This window comes from Populus trichocarpa, chromosome 6, assembly GCF_000002775.5.
Source record: "Populus trichocarpa isolate Nisqually-1 chromosome 6, P.trichocarpa_v4.1, whole genome shotgun sequence".
In the NCBI taxonomy this organism is placed as follows: domain Eukaryota; kingdom Viridiplantae; phylum Streptophyta; class Magnoliopsida; order Malpighiales; family Salicaceae; genus Populus; species Populus trichocarpa.
The window spans coordinates 21751594-21769100 of record NC_037290.2 but is presented as its reverse complement, the minus strand read 5'-3'; the positions used below and the strand labels follow the sequence as shown (position 1 = coordinate 21769100).

At 35.7% G+C, this 17507-nt stretch overlaps 1 protein-coding gene across 4 annotated transcripts; it reads right to left on the bottom strand.

Annotated features, from left to right (window-relative positions):
• Positions 1 to 564: 564 nt before the first annotated feature.
• Positions 565 to 16989, bottom strand: LOC18100631 (uncharacterized). 4 transcript variants are annotated; one of them, XM_052454176.1, is made up of 10 exons: positions 16730 to 16989; positions 6006 to 6140; positions 5224 to 5650; positions 4905 to 5054; positions 4579 to 4820; positions 3317 to 4248; positions 2876 to 3219; positions 2410 to 2673; positions 2111 to 2316; positions 565 to 1376 (listed from the first exon to the last, which is right to left on the bottom strand). In XM_052454176.1, exons 1-10 carry the CDS (start codon positions 16853 to 16855, stop codon positions 678 to 680), a joined length of 3525 nt encoding a protein of 1174 aa, XP_052310136.1. In that variant the 5' UTR covers positions 16856 to 16989; the 3' UTR covers positions 565 to 677. The 4 variants fall into 4 exon arrangements, with proteins under 4 accessions (XP_052310136.1, XP_052310139.1, XP_052310137.1 ...); XM_052454179.1 differs by lacking the exon at positions 16730 to 16989 and having other exon boundaries at positions 3317 to 3749; positions 3864 to 4248; positions 6006 to 6421; XM_052454177.1 differs by lacking the exon at positions 6006 to 6140 and having other exon boundaries at positions 16595 to 16989.
• Between the last annotated feature and the right edge of the window lie 518 nt (positions 16990 to 17507).

The following is a 17507-nucleotide window of genomic DNA, read 5'->3' as shown; positions in this document are numbered from 1 at the left end:
CTCATCTCCTCTAACAATGTTATATTTTACACCATAATTAAATTATAATTACCACCTTCCTCCAACAAAAAAACTCACAAATAAGAACTTTAAAGTTAAAATATTTTTAAATAAAATAAAAATAAATATTTAATTCACAAACTATTAAATATTGAAACAAAAAAAGTATAGGGTATGGAGTCAGGTCGAGTTAATTAGGTTTCAAAACTCCGGACTCGCCACCCAACTCTAATATCTATTTATTAAGTTTTTTGTGGTTTAGAAATTCAAACACAACTCTTGATCCATGAAAGATTCTAGACCGCTTGTATAAAATTCAATTAATTGATGCTTATATTTAAGATGGAAATAACTATATAGTAAGGGGATTAAAAATATCTCAAGATTTATGACTAACATGGGAATTCAATGAAGTCATCCTTTTGTATAGAAAATCCCATCTGATTGACTTTTTTCATTCTTTATTTATTAGTGCGTGTCTTTCATACCGATATCCTGCAAGAAGCTCGCGTAACACAAAACTATATTCGATAAATAATTTTAAACACTATTATAATTTATTGTCTAAAATTAATTTTTCACGGTGAAAAAATTCTACAATATAATACGTACTCTGTGTGTGTGGAAGGGGTGATACTCCATTGTTTGCCTCTTACAACTTCAAAATCACACTAACATCACCAGAACAACACGTGTAATAACAAGAAGAAGAAAATAATAGCCAACGCGAAAAACCAGCAACCGAAGTCCCCATATTCTCTGTAAGGATCATCACCCCAGTCCAAAGCCTCTTTGCTGTACTTTTTTCTAGGAGTCAAATCATTTCCTTCTTGTTCGGCTAATCTGATATGAGATATTATGTGAGGAAAAACTTTCTCATGAGACTTCTCTCCAATCAATAAATCTGAATGCCCAAAACCGTCCACCACCGCCCTTTCATGTCTAAAACCAGGTTGGTGCAGCTTCATGTACTTGTTAGCAAGATAAGAAGTCTCTGGGGTCACAAGGAGACTCCGCCCTCCAGAAATATACAGCGTTGAGATTGCCATTCTCTCTGGATGGATCAAGAATGAGTTGTTACCATTACTGTCTACAATATATCCAGAGTTGCAGATTCTTCTCAGGTGAGGAAATGCTGACATGGGAAGCTTTGTTGCGCTTTCTGTATTCAACCAGTGGTGCAGGGCGGGGCTTACATTTTCATGCCAGAATGCATTTCCAAATATTCCAGAGAGGACCTCACACTCCTTGCACGTGCATCTCTCATATCGTGGTAAACACCGAGCTATGAATTTCAAAAGCCTGTGTCCGGAGCTTCCCTTTGATTTTTCCAAAAGAGGCAGGATTTTATTCTTGCCCAGTATAGCCATTGATATCTGCAGATTGAGTTAGGTTATAAAAGAGTCTGAAAATCAAGAAGAAAAGACTAGCATGAACTCTTCTGAACCGTTTAGAAATTGTTTAGATCCCTATTGGGTCAATTCAAGGTGTGGTTATTAGCATTGATGGGTCGTAAAGATGATTTTTACATGAAGAGATTTACAAAATACCAAGAATATAATTTTTTGACATATTGTGTTTAGGAAAAGACACTTTCCTTCTTGGAGTTGGACCTGAAGTATTTTTTTTTTAATGAAAAAAGGACTTTATTACTACTAATTTATGTTTGCTTCCAATATTAATGATATGTGGTCACAACTAAAAGAATTAGTGCTGTAGCCAAAATCTTTAGCTAAATTAATATGGTATTTTCTTATGAGTAATTTCTTAGATGTGATCTGATATTGGGTAATGGCTGTAATTTCTTATATTTGATAGTAAAATCTTGTGGAACAGGATTTACCAACAACGTTAAATTTTCATATACATATATATTTTTTTATTAATGTTTTTGCTTTGGTTTTCCTGGGTTTTGCACAATAAACTAAGACTAGCGTAGTAAAGATCAAGCATCTTAATTTGTTCAAATGGATATTCTAATGTTAGTTATTCATTTACTCACACTGTGAATAGTGAATTTCAACCAATACTATGTACAATTATATTAACATCTTGCAGCTAAAATGAAAGAAATCCCATAAGTATAAGCAAGCAGAGTTGAAGAGCTTACTGGGACCAGGGGAAGCCACATTTTGATTGTGGCCAATGCCGTAAGCTTGAAGAACATTGAAGAATTGGTACAAGACAGAGAAGCTATATGGGTCGCAGAGACATGCCCTCCCATGAGAGCTATATGAATGGCCAAGCCTCCAGCACAGTGTGCCACTACATGAATCTTTGTGCTGGGCCCGTGAACTTCAAGGATCTTACCAAATGCTGCAAACATAAAGGTCAGAAAATGCTCAATGCTGAACGTAATGAACAAGTAAGGATCAACATTCGTGTAATGTTCATTTGCATTTTCCATACCAGGAGGGATGTCATATTTTCCAATATCTTCTATAGTAGCGTTGTTTGCAGGATTCAGAGGGTGCAATCTAGTCTGCAATAGCCAAACATCATGCCCTTCTTCCAACAAATTTCTGACTAAATCATGTGGTTCTGTTGGTAGCCAGTAACTCTCCATAGTATAACCATTGAGAAGGAGGATAGGATTTAGTACTTTTTCTCTGCTAAGCAACAAGGGATTTCTAGCATTTTTCCAGTGCCTGCTTCTAATGATATATCCATCCGCTGCATGATATTGAAGCCAGCATCATTATATATGCAGAAATTCAAGCTCAGAAAATGACGTGTCCCATTCAGTTGTTTTTATGACGAGTTAATAAATCATGAAAAGGCAACATAGTTCAAAGTGTTGACAGTTTAATCTTAATTGACACCGCCGTGATCCTATTTTGCTTCTTTAATTTTAAGACTTGTGATTTCTGAATACCTGTTCTTATATCATCGATAGTGCTGCTTGGATAACTCTTATCGCATGAATCTGTTACGATGAAGTTCTCGCGAGTCACTCGTGGTATTTGTAAGATGTAAGTCCTTATGAGTGTCTGTAAAAGAAGATGTATGAATCTTCCTCTCCCGTTTCCTTTAAGGCTTATAAAACACTTCAGAAGCTCTGTGAAGGAAACTCTAAGCTCTCCTTTCAAATTCAGCATGGTGCCTGTTGAGCCACTCTGGGCAACTTTATTAAATGTAACATACAGTGTTGTTGTCTCCCTCCAAGCGTACAATGCGAAGTGGTAAGGATTCATTATCTTCTTTCCCTCAAGTATATATCTGCATTAAACTCATATAATAATAAAAAAAAAATGGAAAATGGAAAAGAAATGGCATTCTTTTGGGTACGAGTAAAGAAATTCTAACTTCATCACACCTGGAACCAGAAGCAGCTGCAAGGAGAAGTCGATAGTGCATATACTGCGTATAAGGAGTTCTGCCATCGACCACACACAAATCCATTTCCCCATCTATGACATGTAATCTGTCCTTTTCAATGGCTCTGAACACTACATACCCACCAGCCTTTCCCCTCAGAAGAGGGTGAGGTTCTCCTATAAACCAGTTCCGTTTATCAAAGCTCTTAAGATTCTGTGACTGCATTTTCATTTTTAGATGAACTGTGCATGGCATGCCCCCCACATAGCCTCTCATGGTTTCTTTAATCAGAACAGTTGATTCATTGTCATTCTCTAAATTTTTACCCGTGACAGAAAATTGATTCTGATCAGCAGCTGCAACACTAGCACTAATTTTGTTTTTGTACTCGAGAATGTCCTGCACAAGGTACCTGCTTGCATGTTCAGCGGCTGTTGCAATAGTAAGAGATGGGTTTATGCCAACGGAACATGGGATTAGAGAAGCATCACAAACGTAGAGGCCTGCATGCACAGTAGCAGGAGTTTTTGGGTCAAAAACCTGACCTTTATGGTTGCATACCCCACCTGAAGAATCTGATGATGCATTACAACCACCTAAAAGATGAACTGCTGTGCTTCTGTACCTAGACATGCAAAGGATTCCCCCGAGTTTTTTGGTCAGCTTTTGAAAAGCTATGATTTTTCGTGGAAGTAAGGGATCCTGGGGTGGATGAAAGCAGATTTTGTCCGTGTCTTTTTCTAACATGATTTTCCCATCACTTTCATCATATCCCATTGCATTGAGAATGATAGATTGGCTTAAGCCAAGACCTATAAAATGCTTCAGCCTATGGACAATCCCCTGAAAGAATCGGTAACCAGTTGGCCAGTTATAAGTTGTAATCCCTTCGAACAACAGATACGGATAAGCTCTTGGAAGTATAGCGCTCTGCAGTGGAAACGAAAATGGAAGTGTTGGAGACTCGTATGGAAGGACATCAGCGACTCAGATGTTTATTTTTGTTTTCATTCAGTTATTTTAAGATTATACGCCTGTGTTCTTAAACATAAGGGCAGTCATTTAATTTCATCTCAGCCATACCAATCACCTTGAGTACATCAGCATCCAAAGTCAATTCAAAAGGAGCTCTTAATATCAAGGCAAATGAACATTATTTTCAAGTTGATTTTAACCATCCTGTGACTAGCATAAGACACTAATGGATACTTTAAACTTTAAACCAATTCAAGTGTTTGCGCGTATAGAAAAGTTTTAAACCTGGATTGTAAAACCCAATGAAGAAGTGTGAGATGAAGAGATAGATGGCCCTGGCCTATCTTGGAAAGGTATCTCTGATAATTGCTTTCTGTTTAATCCATAACCATTCAGGGGTGCAGGGCTTCCAGCAACATAAGCGAGATTATTGCCATTACAACTGAATCCAGATCCGAGAGTATCCGAAAGCCTCAATCCTCTCATCTGTGACCGGAAAAGTATCTCAGTTGTGCCCAAAACTCCAGCTGAGGAAACAAGTTTTGAAATTGTTAAATATAACAACTAAAATTTATTGACTAAATCCAGAACTCTTATTGACATTTTCCTACCTGACAGAATTACCCAATCGGATGTTATGTAGTCAATCTCATTTATGTAAACACGCCATCTTCTTTTTCTGCTAATTCCGCCTGGTTGGCAAATTCCATGGGGATTCTTGATCACATACTGAACTTGACATTTTGTCCTTATAGTGCATCCTGCCTGCAAAAAATAAATTCTGATGAACCACAGGATTTCCTTACACACCATATTGTTCTCAAACCTTGAAAATGTTATGGTGGTCTCAAGTTTTGAATCACATCTGCGCAATATTCAAGACAAAAAAAAAACCTTATTGTCTAAATAATATTAGAAATAGTGGAAAACTTGCCTGTATTGCTGAGACAAGATAGTTTTTATCGGTAGAATTTTTGGCGTTGTAAGGACACCCAGCAAGACAATTTCCACAGGCAAAGCAGCTATTAATCTGCTCAAGCCTTGGTGGATTAGAAGGAGGTTCTTCAACATCAAAATTCACACTTAGCTTTACAGAACTCTCAATATTTGCTTCAAACTCTGCTCCAGCTATTTCCCCCATGACTTTGGCTATAGGAAATTTGACTGAACTGCTTTGAATTCTCAGCATTGCTGCAGCAGAAGACTCACAAATATCCCAATCTCTTTCCCATTCCTTTGGCCATTTTAGATTCCTTCTAGCACGAATTGGTGTTGGCAGCATCACTCCAGCATTGACTAGGGAACCTCCACCAAGTCCACAAGCCACTGCTGCTAAAGAATCATTCTGTTCATATAACTAGAACTTTGTAAAGTCAGTGATTGACTGAACTCAAAGAGAGATGGTAAAAAAAAATGCTTTAATGGAGCTTAAGAGTCCATGAGTTTAGAATACTCTTTCACTTCCTAATGGCTTGAAGGTGTTTTTTGTGCAGACATACGAAAAATATGTCGAATTACATTGTTGTGTCATGTCCTTAGCACTTGTGTCAAATGTTTTTTATAATATTTTACAGTAACTATTAATATATCGTATGGCTTCAAATGCTAAGAGACCAAACCTAGATCTAGTTACTTTATTTTCGTTTTAAACAAATAAAATGCAGACAAAACAGTACAGGTGACCCTGAAAGAGAGAAGGACAAGAAAATGACCTGAAATAAAGCATCCTCTGGTCCAAATCTGACGCCTAAGTTCTGGTTCTGATACCTCACAGCTGACATAATCTTCCAGATGTCAGTTGGGAAATCCTCTGCTTTCCATCTCCGACCTTTCTCTAGCAGACAAACCTTTATTCCCGCCATTGACATTCGACAAGCAGCAACAGAACCACCATATCCAGACCCCACAACAATAGCATCATAATCATCTCCTCTGTCTTCAGGCCTTAGTTCTATCTCTGCTTGTTTCTCCATTTTTTTTTTATCCCAGAACAAGCAATCAAGGAGTAAATGGCAATATATATCTTACTGACCAGAGAAGAAAACAAGTGCGAAGAACAATGGGAGAATTTCAGTTTTAGATTCAGGCAAATTTATATATACTAACTTGATGCATGAGTTGGCGTGAAAGAGTTAATATAAAGATTACAGCTGAAAATTCAAAGAAGAAAGCATTCAAGACAGGCTGCTTTGGATATTCAAAGCATTCAAGGCAGTGATGTAAGCGTATCGAAGAGTCTGATATTTCTGAAGTTTGGATTGATAGCTTTTTAAAATATTTTTTTATTTATAAATATATTAAAATAAATATATTTATTATTTTTTTAAATTTATTTTTAATATAATACATTAAAACACAATCTAAAATATATACAAAAAATTAATTTGAAACTATATTTTTTTTAAATGTAGTTGGACCACAATATTAAATACCATCTTAATCTTTAATCATGTAAAAATTTTAATTAAATTTTTTTATTTTATAAAATAGTAAGATTGAGTTAAGTCAAATAAAATATTTTTTCATGTCAAACCAATATTTTAATATAAAAATATTATAATTTTTTGACCAAATTACAACATCATATTTGAATTTTATTATATAATTTTACAGGCTCAGTTTTATACAGCATTAGTTGGTTGTAAATAATTGAGTTTTGAAGTATCCTCAAATTAATATCCGATGAATGATTGAGCAAATTTTATTGTTTTTCTTAAAAAAAAAATTTGTTTTCAATTTAATTTAAGAATTTATGTTGTATTTTTTTTTATTTAGGGCTTTAATTCTCCTATTTTATAAAAATCGAATTTGGCCTATTTAAATAGCTATGAACATTTTAGAAAAGCAAACCATATTAAGAAAATTATTTAGTAATAAAACACGAATTAAGAAATTTAAACACGATCCTACAATTTAATTTGAAATTATCATTGTTTTCCTAAAGGGCATTAGACGCATCGAAGTTTCTTTGCGTGGCTATTTTGTAATTTAAACAAATCCGCAAGTAATGAGATGAATTGAGCGGGTTTGGCAGCCGTAGAAGCTAGCGTTAGGTACTAAAACTCAACTTGTAAATATTATATATAAAAAAAAACTTCAAATTAGTCTTATATTGTATTACACAATCACTGCCAAAATGAAAACTTTATCAATTCATTTCGAAGATTTTTTTTTTGCCGCAGATCACATAAATATTTTTTCGACATTAAAAATACTAGGGTAAAAAAATTCAAAATATTGATTTAATTAATAATTTAAATAATATAAAAAAATACAACAACAATAAATAATATAATATTACAAAAAAATATAGAGACAATAGCATCATAATCATCTCATCTGTCTGCAGGCCTTAGTTCTATCTCTTCTTGTTTCTCCGATCTTTATTTTTATTTTTATCCGGAAATAAGCAATCCAAGAGTAAATGGTAATATATTTACGGTGTGAAATCATGTAAAAATTATATAATTTTACGAGTTAAAATTTATTTACAGTGTGAAATGTGAAATCATATAAAAATAATAAAATAAGATAAAATCAATATAAAATCATGTAAAATCAGGTGAAATCATGATTTAACTACTGAATTTATGATTTTACAATAATTCCAAAATTTTTATTTTTATTTTTCTCATTGCATAACATTGTGTTTGCTAACTGACGTATAAGCTTTACAAGCTCTTGTATCCATGGATTCGTTCTTCAATCAATAATGCAAGGATGAATGAAATATAATCTTGCTTAAACCCTTTTTAACAAATAAAAAATTTACCTATTATGAGACAAGACTTTGAAAATTCTTGTTCTATAAGGATATTTTTACGGACAAGAGTGATGAACCATACTCTAAAGTCTAATCCACCACATGTTTATGCTAAAATATCAGTCTTTTAAATAAGTTTATAATATTATGATTTCTCTGTAGAAAATTCCATAACTTATCTAATATATGATTTAATAAGGAATCAAACTTAAAGATTATAAAAAAAGTCCTTCTTTGAATTGTTTGATTTATTCGTTTTAATTCATTAAAAACCTATAATTTCTTATTGATCCACTTGTTGAGATTCATGGTGTGTAACAAATAATATTTGAAACTTATAAAAATATAATAATATCTAAAAGAAAGCATAACAATATCTAAAAGTGATGTATTATTATTCATCAAGACAAAAAAAATCAGATAAGCTAAAATTATTAATGTAGATAATCATGTATTTGGAGGAAGTACTGGAATTGGTATTAGCCAACAAGAGAGTATAGGTGTAAAAACATAGTTGTTTTCAATGTTTTTTTCTTGAACGTAGAGCCTTACTAACTACTTCCAACTTTTTTTCTTAGATCTTGCATGGTAAGATTTATCATGCAAGAACAAGTACACATAGAATTTCTTATTGTTTGTGTAAACAATGTATTGAAATTTTTTTTATTAGGAATCCGAGTTTATATTATATATTTTTTTGTGTGTGTTTTTTACAACCATGATCATACCACACAGCTTACATAATCTCCCAGCTGTCAGTTGGGAAATCCTGAGCTTTCCATCTCCGGCTTTTCTCTAGCAGACGAACCTTTACTCCCACAATTGACATTCGACAAGCAGCAACAGAACCACTATATCCAGACCCCACAACAATAGCATCATAAACATCACCTCTCCAGGCCTTCGTTCTATCTCTGCCTGTTCCTCCATTTTCTTATTTTTTTTTATTTTAATCCCAGAATAAGCAATCCAGGAGTAAATAGTTACATAAACCTTACTGAACAGAGAAGAAAACAAGTAAGAAGAACAGTGGGGGAATACACCGCCGCCATGAAGTGACATATAACTTCATTGCTAAAGGAAGGTTTTAACGGCCTGACAGAATCATGTATAAAGGCAAATGAGACAGATTTAGCGGGTGCGGTGGGATCTAGTCCCGGCATCTACAACAAAGAGAGACAAGACAAAACATAACTAACTTTAAGTGCTTAAGTCAACTTGTAATTGTTTTAGAAAACTTCAAATTAATATATATTGTATTACACAATGAGTCCCAAAACAAAAACTGCTATCCATTCGGCTGGAAAATTGTGTGCTTCGAAGACTTCTCAGTTGGTATGGCATGGCATGAAAATGATTAGGGAAGAAGGTGAGTTCAAAAAAATATATGTATTTGTCATTGTTTGGAAGATGGAATACAAGTAACCTGAATTGGTTTTAAAATACAAACACAATTCGCAATCTATGAAAGATTTATGGATGCTGTAAAATTCAATTAATTAAGATGAAAATAACTATATCAGCAAGGTGAGATTAAGAGTATCTCAAGATTTGTGACTAATTTGGAGCCATCCTTTTGATAAGAAAATCCCATCTAATTAACATTTTTTATTCTTGATTTATTAGTGTGTGATTTTCATATCGACAACCTCCAAGAAAATACAAGCAGCACGGGTAACATAATAATATATTGTTAGGAAATTATCATTATTGTGGCAAATACCTCACTTCCACTTTGTACAAGTAGAACAACTCATCACCCACTTCGTACAAAGTGAAAGCATATATTATGGCATAATTGGTATCATGTTTTATGGCTTTCTTGTCCCATCAATGTTGACAAATATGTTGGAGGAGCTTGTCTTTATTTTCTATAAATAGAGGTATTATTTAGAGAGCATGATGTGAAAGTGTGAGGAGAATAAGAGAGAAAAGAAGAAGAGAGTGACTGTAATAACTGCTATCATTGCAGCAGCTGCAAGTGCAGCAGTGAGAGCAATAGAAGTGGAGTAGAGTGAATGTGATCCTTTTCCTCCATGTATCTAAGTTGTTTCCTTTCTCTATCTCTAATAATATCGATTTTTTCCATGGATGTAGACGATTTGCCGAACCACATTAAATATTGTGTCAGTGTGCTAAGCTTTCGATGAGCAATATCAGAACATCACCGATCGGAATCCCAAACATATATTGGATAATAAATCTTCTTAAACACTATTACTGCCCTAATTAATTTTCCATATTCATCAATATGCTTGATGAATACCCTGATCCAACTGAACCAAATAAATCCAACCTCTTAATTTTATTTTTATTTTTTGGTTGAATCCAAAATACCTTATTGTTATTTAGCTAAAACTCCATTCTTTTCCTCTTACAGATTCAAAATCACATTAACATTACCAGAACAACACATGTAATAACAAGAAGAAGAAAATAATAACCATCTAGGTGGTGACCCAGTGGTAAGAGCTTGGGACCAAGAGGTTTGCTCCCTCTGTGGTCTCAAGTTCGAGCCCTGTGGTTGCTCATATGATGGCCACTAGAGGTTTACATGGTCGTTAACTTCAGGGCCCGTGGGATTAGTCGAGGTGCGCGCAATCTGGCCCGGACATCCACGTTAAACTAAAAAAAAAAAAAAAGAAGAAAATAATAGCCAACGCGAAAATCCAACAACCGAAGTCCCCGTATTCTCTGTAAGGATCATCACCCCAGTCCAAAGCCTCTTTGCTGTCCTTCTTTCTTGGAGTCAAATCATTTCCTTCTTGTTCGGCTAATCTGATATGAGATATTATGTGAGGAAAAACTTTCTCATGAGACTTCTCTCCAATCAATAAATCTGAATGCCCAAAACCGTCCACCACCGCCCTTTCATGTCTAAAACCAGGTTGGTGCAGCTTCATGTACTTGTTAGCAAGATAAGAAGTCTCTGGGGTCACAAGGAGACTCCGCCCTCCAGAAATATACAGCGTTGAGATTGCCATTCTCTCTGGATGGATCAAGAATGAGTTGTTACCATTACTGTCTACAATATATCCAGAGTTGCAGATTCTTCTCAGGTGAGGAAATGCTGACATGGGAAGCTTTGTTGAGCTTTGCTTATTCAACCATTGGTGCATGGCGGGGCTTACATTTTCATGCCAGAATGTATTTCCAAATATTCCAGAGAAGACCTCACACTCCTTCCACGTGCATCTCTCATATCGTGGTAAATACAGAGCTATGTATTTCAAAAGCCTGTGTCCAGAACTTCCCTTTGATTTTCCCAAAAGAGGAAGGATTTTATTCTTGCCTAGTATAGCCATTGATATCTGCAGATTGAGTTTGGTTATAAAAGAGTCTGAACGTCAAGAAGAAAAGACTGGTATGAACTCGTTTAAACCCTAAAGAAATTGTTTAAAGCCCTATTGGGTCAATTCAAGGTGTGGTTATTAGCATGACATACTTCCACGTCCTGGGAATCTTCAATTTTATATCCGACTGTGTAGTAACTTACTAAATAGTAAGCATAATCTCCTTTGCCTATCCACTTAAAACAAACAATTGAAGAATAGATTAAAGAAGCAATACCTGTATAAATTTGGTTTTCATAAATGAAATTAAATTTATCGAAGCTAAAAAAAAGAAGTAATATTCACTAAATGCAGGGGCTTAACTATGAAAGGATATTGTTGAGTTATGGCTTAAATTGATGAACTTGTTAAGGTTAGATTGATAGTTGCACAGTGTGGTATCCTAAACAAGAATAGAATGTGTTGACACATTCTGTCTAAGAAAAAATACTTTCGTTTGATGTGAAGAAGGTCTATGTGTCGAGACAACTCATAACCCATTGATGAGTGTTGATGTGTTATTGCTACTCGTGATGAGGAGGATTTGGTTGTGATATTGTTAGCATCTCTTCCAAAGTTTTATGATGATTTGATGGTGATGATGTTGTTAATTGAGAAAAAGATGATTCATATAAATGGACATCACTATTATGCTATTGAAGAGTGAGAAGTTTAGAAGCTTGATGGTGAGAATGAAGATAAAACTTGTGTAGAGAACTTTCATCGTGGCGATAAGGAAATGTTACAAAGGAATAATTATTATAGAGGGAAGCCAAGATGAAGTTCAAAACCAATAGTGGATTACAGTAATAAGGAGTGTTTTTACTGTCATAGAAAGGGCCATGTCCAATTTTATAATACGAGGTTGAAGAGTGATCTAGAAGAATTAATGAGGACGGAGAAGAAGAGTTGTGAGGAGCATAGAGAACTAGCTTCTTGTGAATTAATGAGGATGGAGAAGAAGAGTTTTCATATACATATATTTTTTACAAATGTTTCTGTTTTGGTTTTCCTGGGTTTTGCACAATAAACATAGACTAGAGTAGTAAAGATCAAGCATCTTGATTAGTTCGAATGGATATTCCAATGTTAGTTGTTCCTTCACTCACACTGTAAATAGTGAATTTCAACCAATGCTATGTACAATCATATTAACATCTTGCAGCAAAAATCAAAGAAATCCCATAACTATAAGCGAGCAGAGATGAAGAGCTTACTGGGACCAGGGGAAGCCACATTTTGATTGTGGCCAATGCCGTAAGCCTGAAGAACATTGAAGAATTGGTACAAGACAGAGAAGCTATATGGGTCGCAGAGACATGCCCTCCCATGAGAGCTATATGAATGGCCAAGCCTCCAACACAGTGTGCCACTACATGAATCTTTGTGCTGGGCCCGTGAACTTCAAGGATCTTACCAAATGCTGAAAACATAAAGGTCAGCAAATGCTCAATGCTGAACGTAATGAACAAGTAAGGATCAACATTCGTGTAATGTTCATTTGCATTTTCCATACCAGCAGGGATGTCATATTTTCCAATATCTTCAATGGTAGCGTTGTTTGCAGGATTCAGAGGGTGCAATCTAGTCTGCAATAGCCAAACTTCATGCCCTTCTTCCAACAAAGTTCTGACTAAATCATGTGGTTCTGTTGGTAGCCAGTAACTCTCAGTAGAATAACCATTGAGAAGGAGGATAGGATTTAGTACTTTTTCTCTGCTAAGCAACAAGGGATTTCTAGCATTTTTCCAGTGCCTGCTTCTAATGATATATCCATCCGCTGCATGATATTGAAGCCAACATCATTATATATGTAGAGATATTCAAGCTCAGAAAATGATGTGTACAAGAGTCCAGTGGCCCGTTCAGTTGTTTTTATGACGAGTTAATAAATCATGAAAAAGCAACATAGTTCAAAGTGTTGACAGTTTAATCTTAATTGACACCCCCGTGATCCTATTTTCCTTCCTTAATTTTAAGACTTGTGATTTCTGAATACCTGTTCTTATATCATCGATAGTGCTGCTTGGATAACTCTCATCGCATGAATCTGTTACGATGAAGTTCTCGCGAGTCCCTCGTGGTATTTGTAAGATGTAAGTCCTTATGAGTGTCTGTATAAGAAGATTTATGAATCTTCCTCTCCCGTTTCCTTTAAGGCTTATAAAGCACTTCAGAAGCTCTGTGAAGGAAACTCTAAGCTCTCCTTTCAAATTCAGCATGGTGTCTGTTGAGCCACTCGGAGCAACTTTATTAAATGTTACATACAGAGTTGTTGTCTCCCTCCAAGCGTACAATGCGAAGTGGCAAGGATTCATTATCTTCTTTCCCTCAAGTATATATCTGCATTAAATTATATTTAATGAGTTCAATATAATTAAAAAAAGGAAAAGAACTGACATTTTTGGGTACGAGTAAATAAACAAAATCTAATTTAATCACACCTGGAACCAGAAGCAGCTGCAAGGAGAAGACGATAGCGCATATACTGCGTATAAGGAGTTCTGCAATCCACCAAACACAAATCCATTTCCCCATCAATGACATGTAATCTGTCCTTTTCAATGGCTCTGAACACTACATACCCACCAGCCTTTCCCCTCAGAAGAGGGTGAGGTTCTCCTATAAACCAGTTCCGTTTATCAGAGCTCTTAAGATTCTGTGAGTGCATTTTCATTTTTAGATGAACTGTGCATGGCATGCCCCCCACATAGCCTCTCATTGTTTCTTTAATCAGAACAGTTGATCCATCGTCATGCTCTAATTTTTTACCAGTGGCAGGACTTTGATTCCGATCAACAGCTGCAACACTAGTACTAATTTTGCTTTTGTACTCGAGAATGTCCTGCACAAGGTACCTGCTTGCATGTTCAGCGGCTGTTGCAATAGTAAGAGATGGGTTTATGCCAACGGAACATGGGATTAGAGAAGCATCACAAACGTAGAGGCCTGCATGCACAGTAGCAGGAGTTTTTGGGTCGAAAACCTGACCTTTATGGTTGCATACCCCACCTGAAGAATCTGATGATGCATTACAACCGCCTAAAAGATGAACTGCTGTGCTTCTGTACCTAGACATGAAAAGGATTCCCCCGAGTTTTTTGGTCAGCTTTTGAAAAGCCATGATTTTTCGTGGAAGTAAAGGATCCTGGGGTGGATGAAAGCAGATTTTGTCCGTGTCTTTTTCTAACATGATTTTCCCATTACTTTCATCATAACCCATTGCATTGAGAATGATAGATTGGCTTAAGTTAAGACCTATAAAATGTTTCAGCCTATCGACAATCCCATGAAAGAACTGGTAACCAGTTGGCCAGGTATAAGTTGTAATCCCTTCAAACAACAGATACGGATAAGCTCTTGGAAGTATAGCACTCTGCAGTGAAAATTAAAATGGTTAAGTGCTGGAGACTCGTATAGAAGAACATCAGCCACTCTAATGTTTATTTTTGTTTTCATTCAGTTATTTTAAGATTATACGCCTGTGCTTAAACATAAGGGTAGTCATTTAATTCCATCTCAACCATACCAATCACCTTGAGTCAAGGCTACTGCATGGATAGATAACAGTGCTGCATCTTTTTCACACAGACTGCCTATTCTTAGGATGGACCAGTCAGCATCCAAGGTCATCAAAAGGAGCACTTGAGGTGATTATCAAGGAAAATGGGCATGTTAGACACCATCCCATCAGTGATCAACCTAAATTCCAGTTTGGTTTTAAAGAACATTGTTTTCAAGTTGATTTTAACCATCCTGTGACTAGCATAAAACATTAATGGACACTTTAAAGTTTAAACCAATTCCAGTGTTTGCGCATAAAGAAAAGTTTTAAACCTGGATTGTAAAACCCAATGAAGAAGTGTGAGATGAAGAGATAGATGGCCCTGGCCTATCTTGGAAAGGTATCTCTGATAATTGCTTTCTGTTTAATCCATAACCATTCAGGGGTGCAGGGCTTCCAGCAACATAAGCGAGAGTATTGCCATTACAACTGAATCCAGATCCCAGAGTATCCGAAAGCCTCAATCCTCTCATCTGTGACCGGAAAAGTATCTCAGTTGTGCCCAAAACTCCAGCTGTGGGAAACAAGTTTTGAAATTGTTAAATATAACAACCAAAATATATTGACTAAATCCAAAACTCTTATTGACTTTTTCCTACCTGACAGAATTACCCAATCGGATGTTATGTAGTCAATCTCATTTATGTAAACACGCCATCTTCTTTTTCTGCTAATTCCGCCTGGTTGGCAAATTCCATGGGGATTCTTGATCACATACTGAACTTGACATTTTGTCCTTATAGTGCATCCTGCCTGCAAAAAATAAATTCTGGTGAACGTATATGCAATGTGCGTTGGACCACAGGATTTACTTACACCATATTGTTTATCATAAATTTATTGTCTAAATAATATTAGAAATAGTGGAAAACATGCCTGTATTGCTGAGATAAGATAGTTTTTATCGGTAGAATTTTTGGCGTTGTAAGGACACCCAGCAAGACAATTTCCACAGGCAAAGCAGTTATTAATCTGCTCAAGCTTTGGTGGATTAGAAGGAGGTTCTTCAACATCAAACTTCACACTTAGCTTTACGGAGCTCTCAATATTTTCTTCAAACTCTCCTTCAGCTATTTCTCCCATGACTTTTGCTATAGGAAATTTGACTGAACTGCTTTGAATTCTCAGCATTGCTGCCGCAGAAGATTCACAAATATCCCAATCCCTTTCCCATTCCTTTGGCCATTTTAGATTCCTTCTAGCACGAATTGGTGTTGGCAGCATCACTCCAGCATTGACTAGGGAACCTCCACCAAGTCCACAAGCCACTGCTGCTAAAGAATCATTCTGTTCATATAACTAGAACTTTGTAAAGTCAGTGATTGACTGAACTCAAAGAGAGATGGTAAAAAAATGCTTTAATTGAGCTTTAGATTCCATGTGTTTAGAATACTCTCACTTCCTGATGGCTTGAAGGTGTTTTTTGTGCAGACATACGAAAAATATGTCGAATTACATTGTTGTGTCATGTCCTTAGCACTTGTGTCAAATGTTTTTTATAATATTTTACAGTAACTATTAATATATCGTATGGCTTCAAATGCTAAGAGACCAAACCTAGATCTAGTTGCTTTATTTTCGTTTTAAGCAAATAAAATGCACACAAAACAGTACAGGTGAAGTGAAGGACAAGAGAATGACCTGAAATAAAGCATCCTCTGGTCCAAATCTGAGGCCTAAGTTCTGGTTCTCATACCTCACAGCTGATATAATCTTCCAGCTGTCAGTTGGGAAATCCTCTGCTTTCCATCTCCGGCCTTTCTCTAGCAGACAAACCCTTATTCCCGCCGTTGACATTCGACAAGCAGCAACAGAACCACCATATCCAGACCCCACAACAATAGCATCATAATCATCTCCTCTGTCTTCAGGCCTTAGTTCTATCTCTGCTTGTTTCTCCATTTTTTATTTTATTTTTATCCCCAGAATAAGCAATCCAGGAGTAAATGGCAATATATATCTTACTGGCCAGAGAATAAAACAAGTAGAAGGAAGTTTGGAGAATTTCAGTTTCAGATTCAGGTGAATTTATAGCTGAATATACCGCCTCCATGAAAGTGATATATAATTTTGTTCTCAAATAGTTCAAGGAGGGTTTTAACTTTATGCGTGAGCTGGCGTGAAAGAATCATATATCGAGACAAATGCGTGTGCACAAGAAACCTTGATTTATTCTCCGTGATGTTACATAGACATTCTTCATTACAAATTCTGAAGAAAAACAACGGTTTTCTTCTGTAAATAAAAGACAATAGTACGAACAAATTATCTAGGTTCCGAGGTTTCCAGCCACTATGTCGTCAATACACTAGCACCAGCTCGTGCATTTTAATGCAAACAATGAGAACCTGAGACTATTCTTCTAGAGAATAAAATTCTTACCGAATTCATGGTGAATAAACTATACATTACACGAGGTCTGTCTGTATGTCTGTCACCATAAACCCTTATAACATTGTTGTTGAAACAAAGAGAACCACGTGTTTCCCTTAGAGAACAAAACCTATAATAATCTCTAGGTCAAGAAGCTATATAGTACACATAGACTAGGATC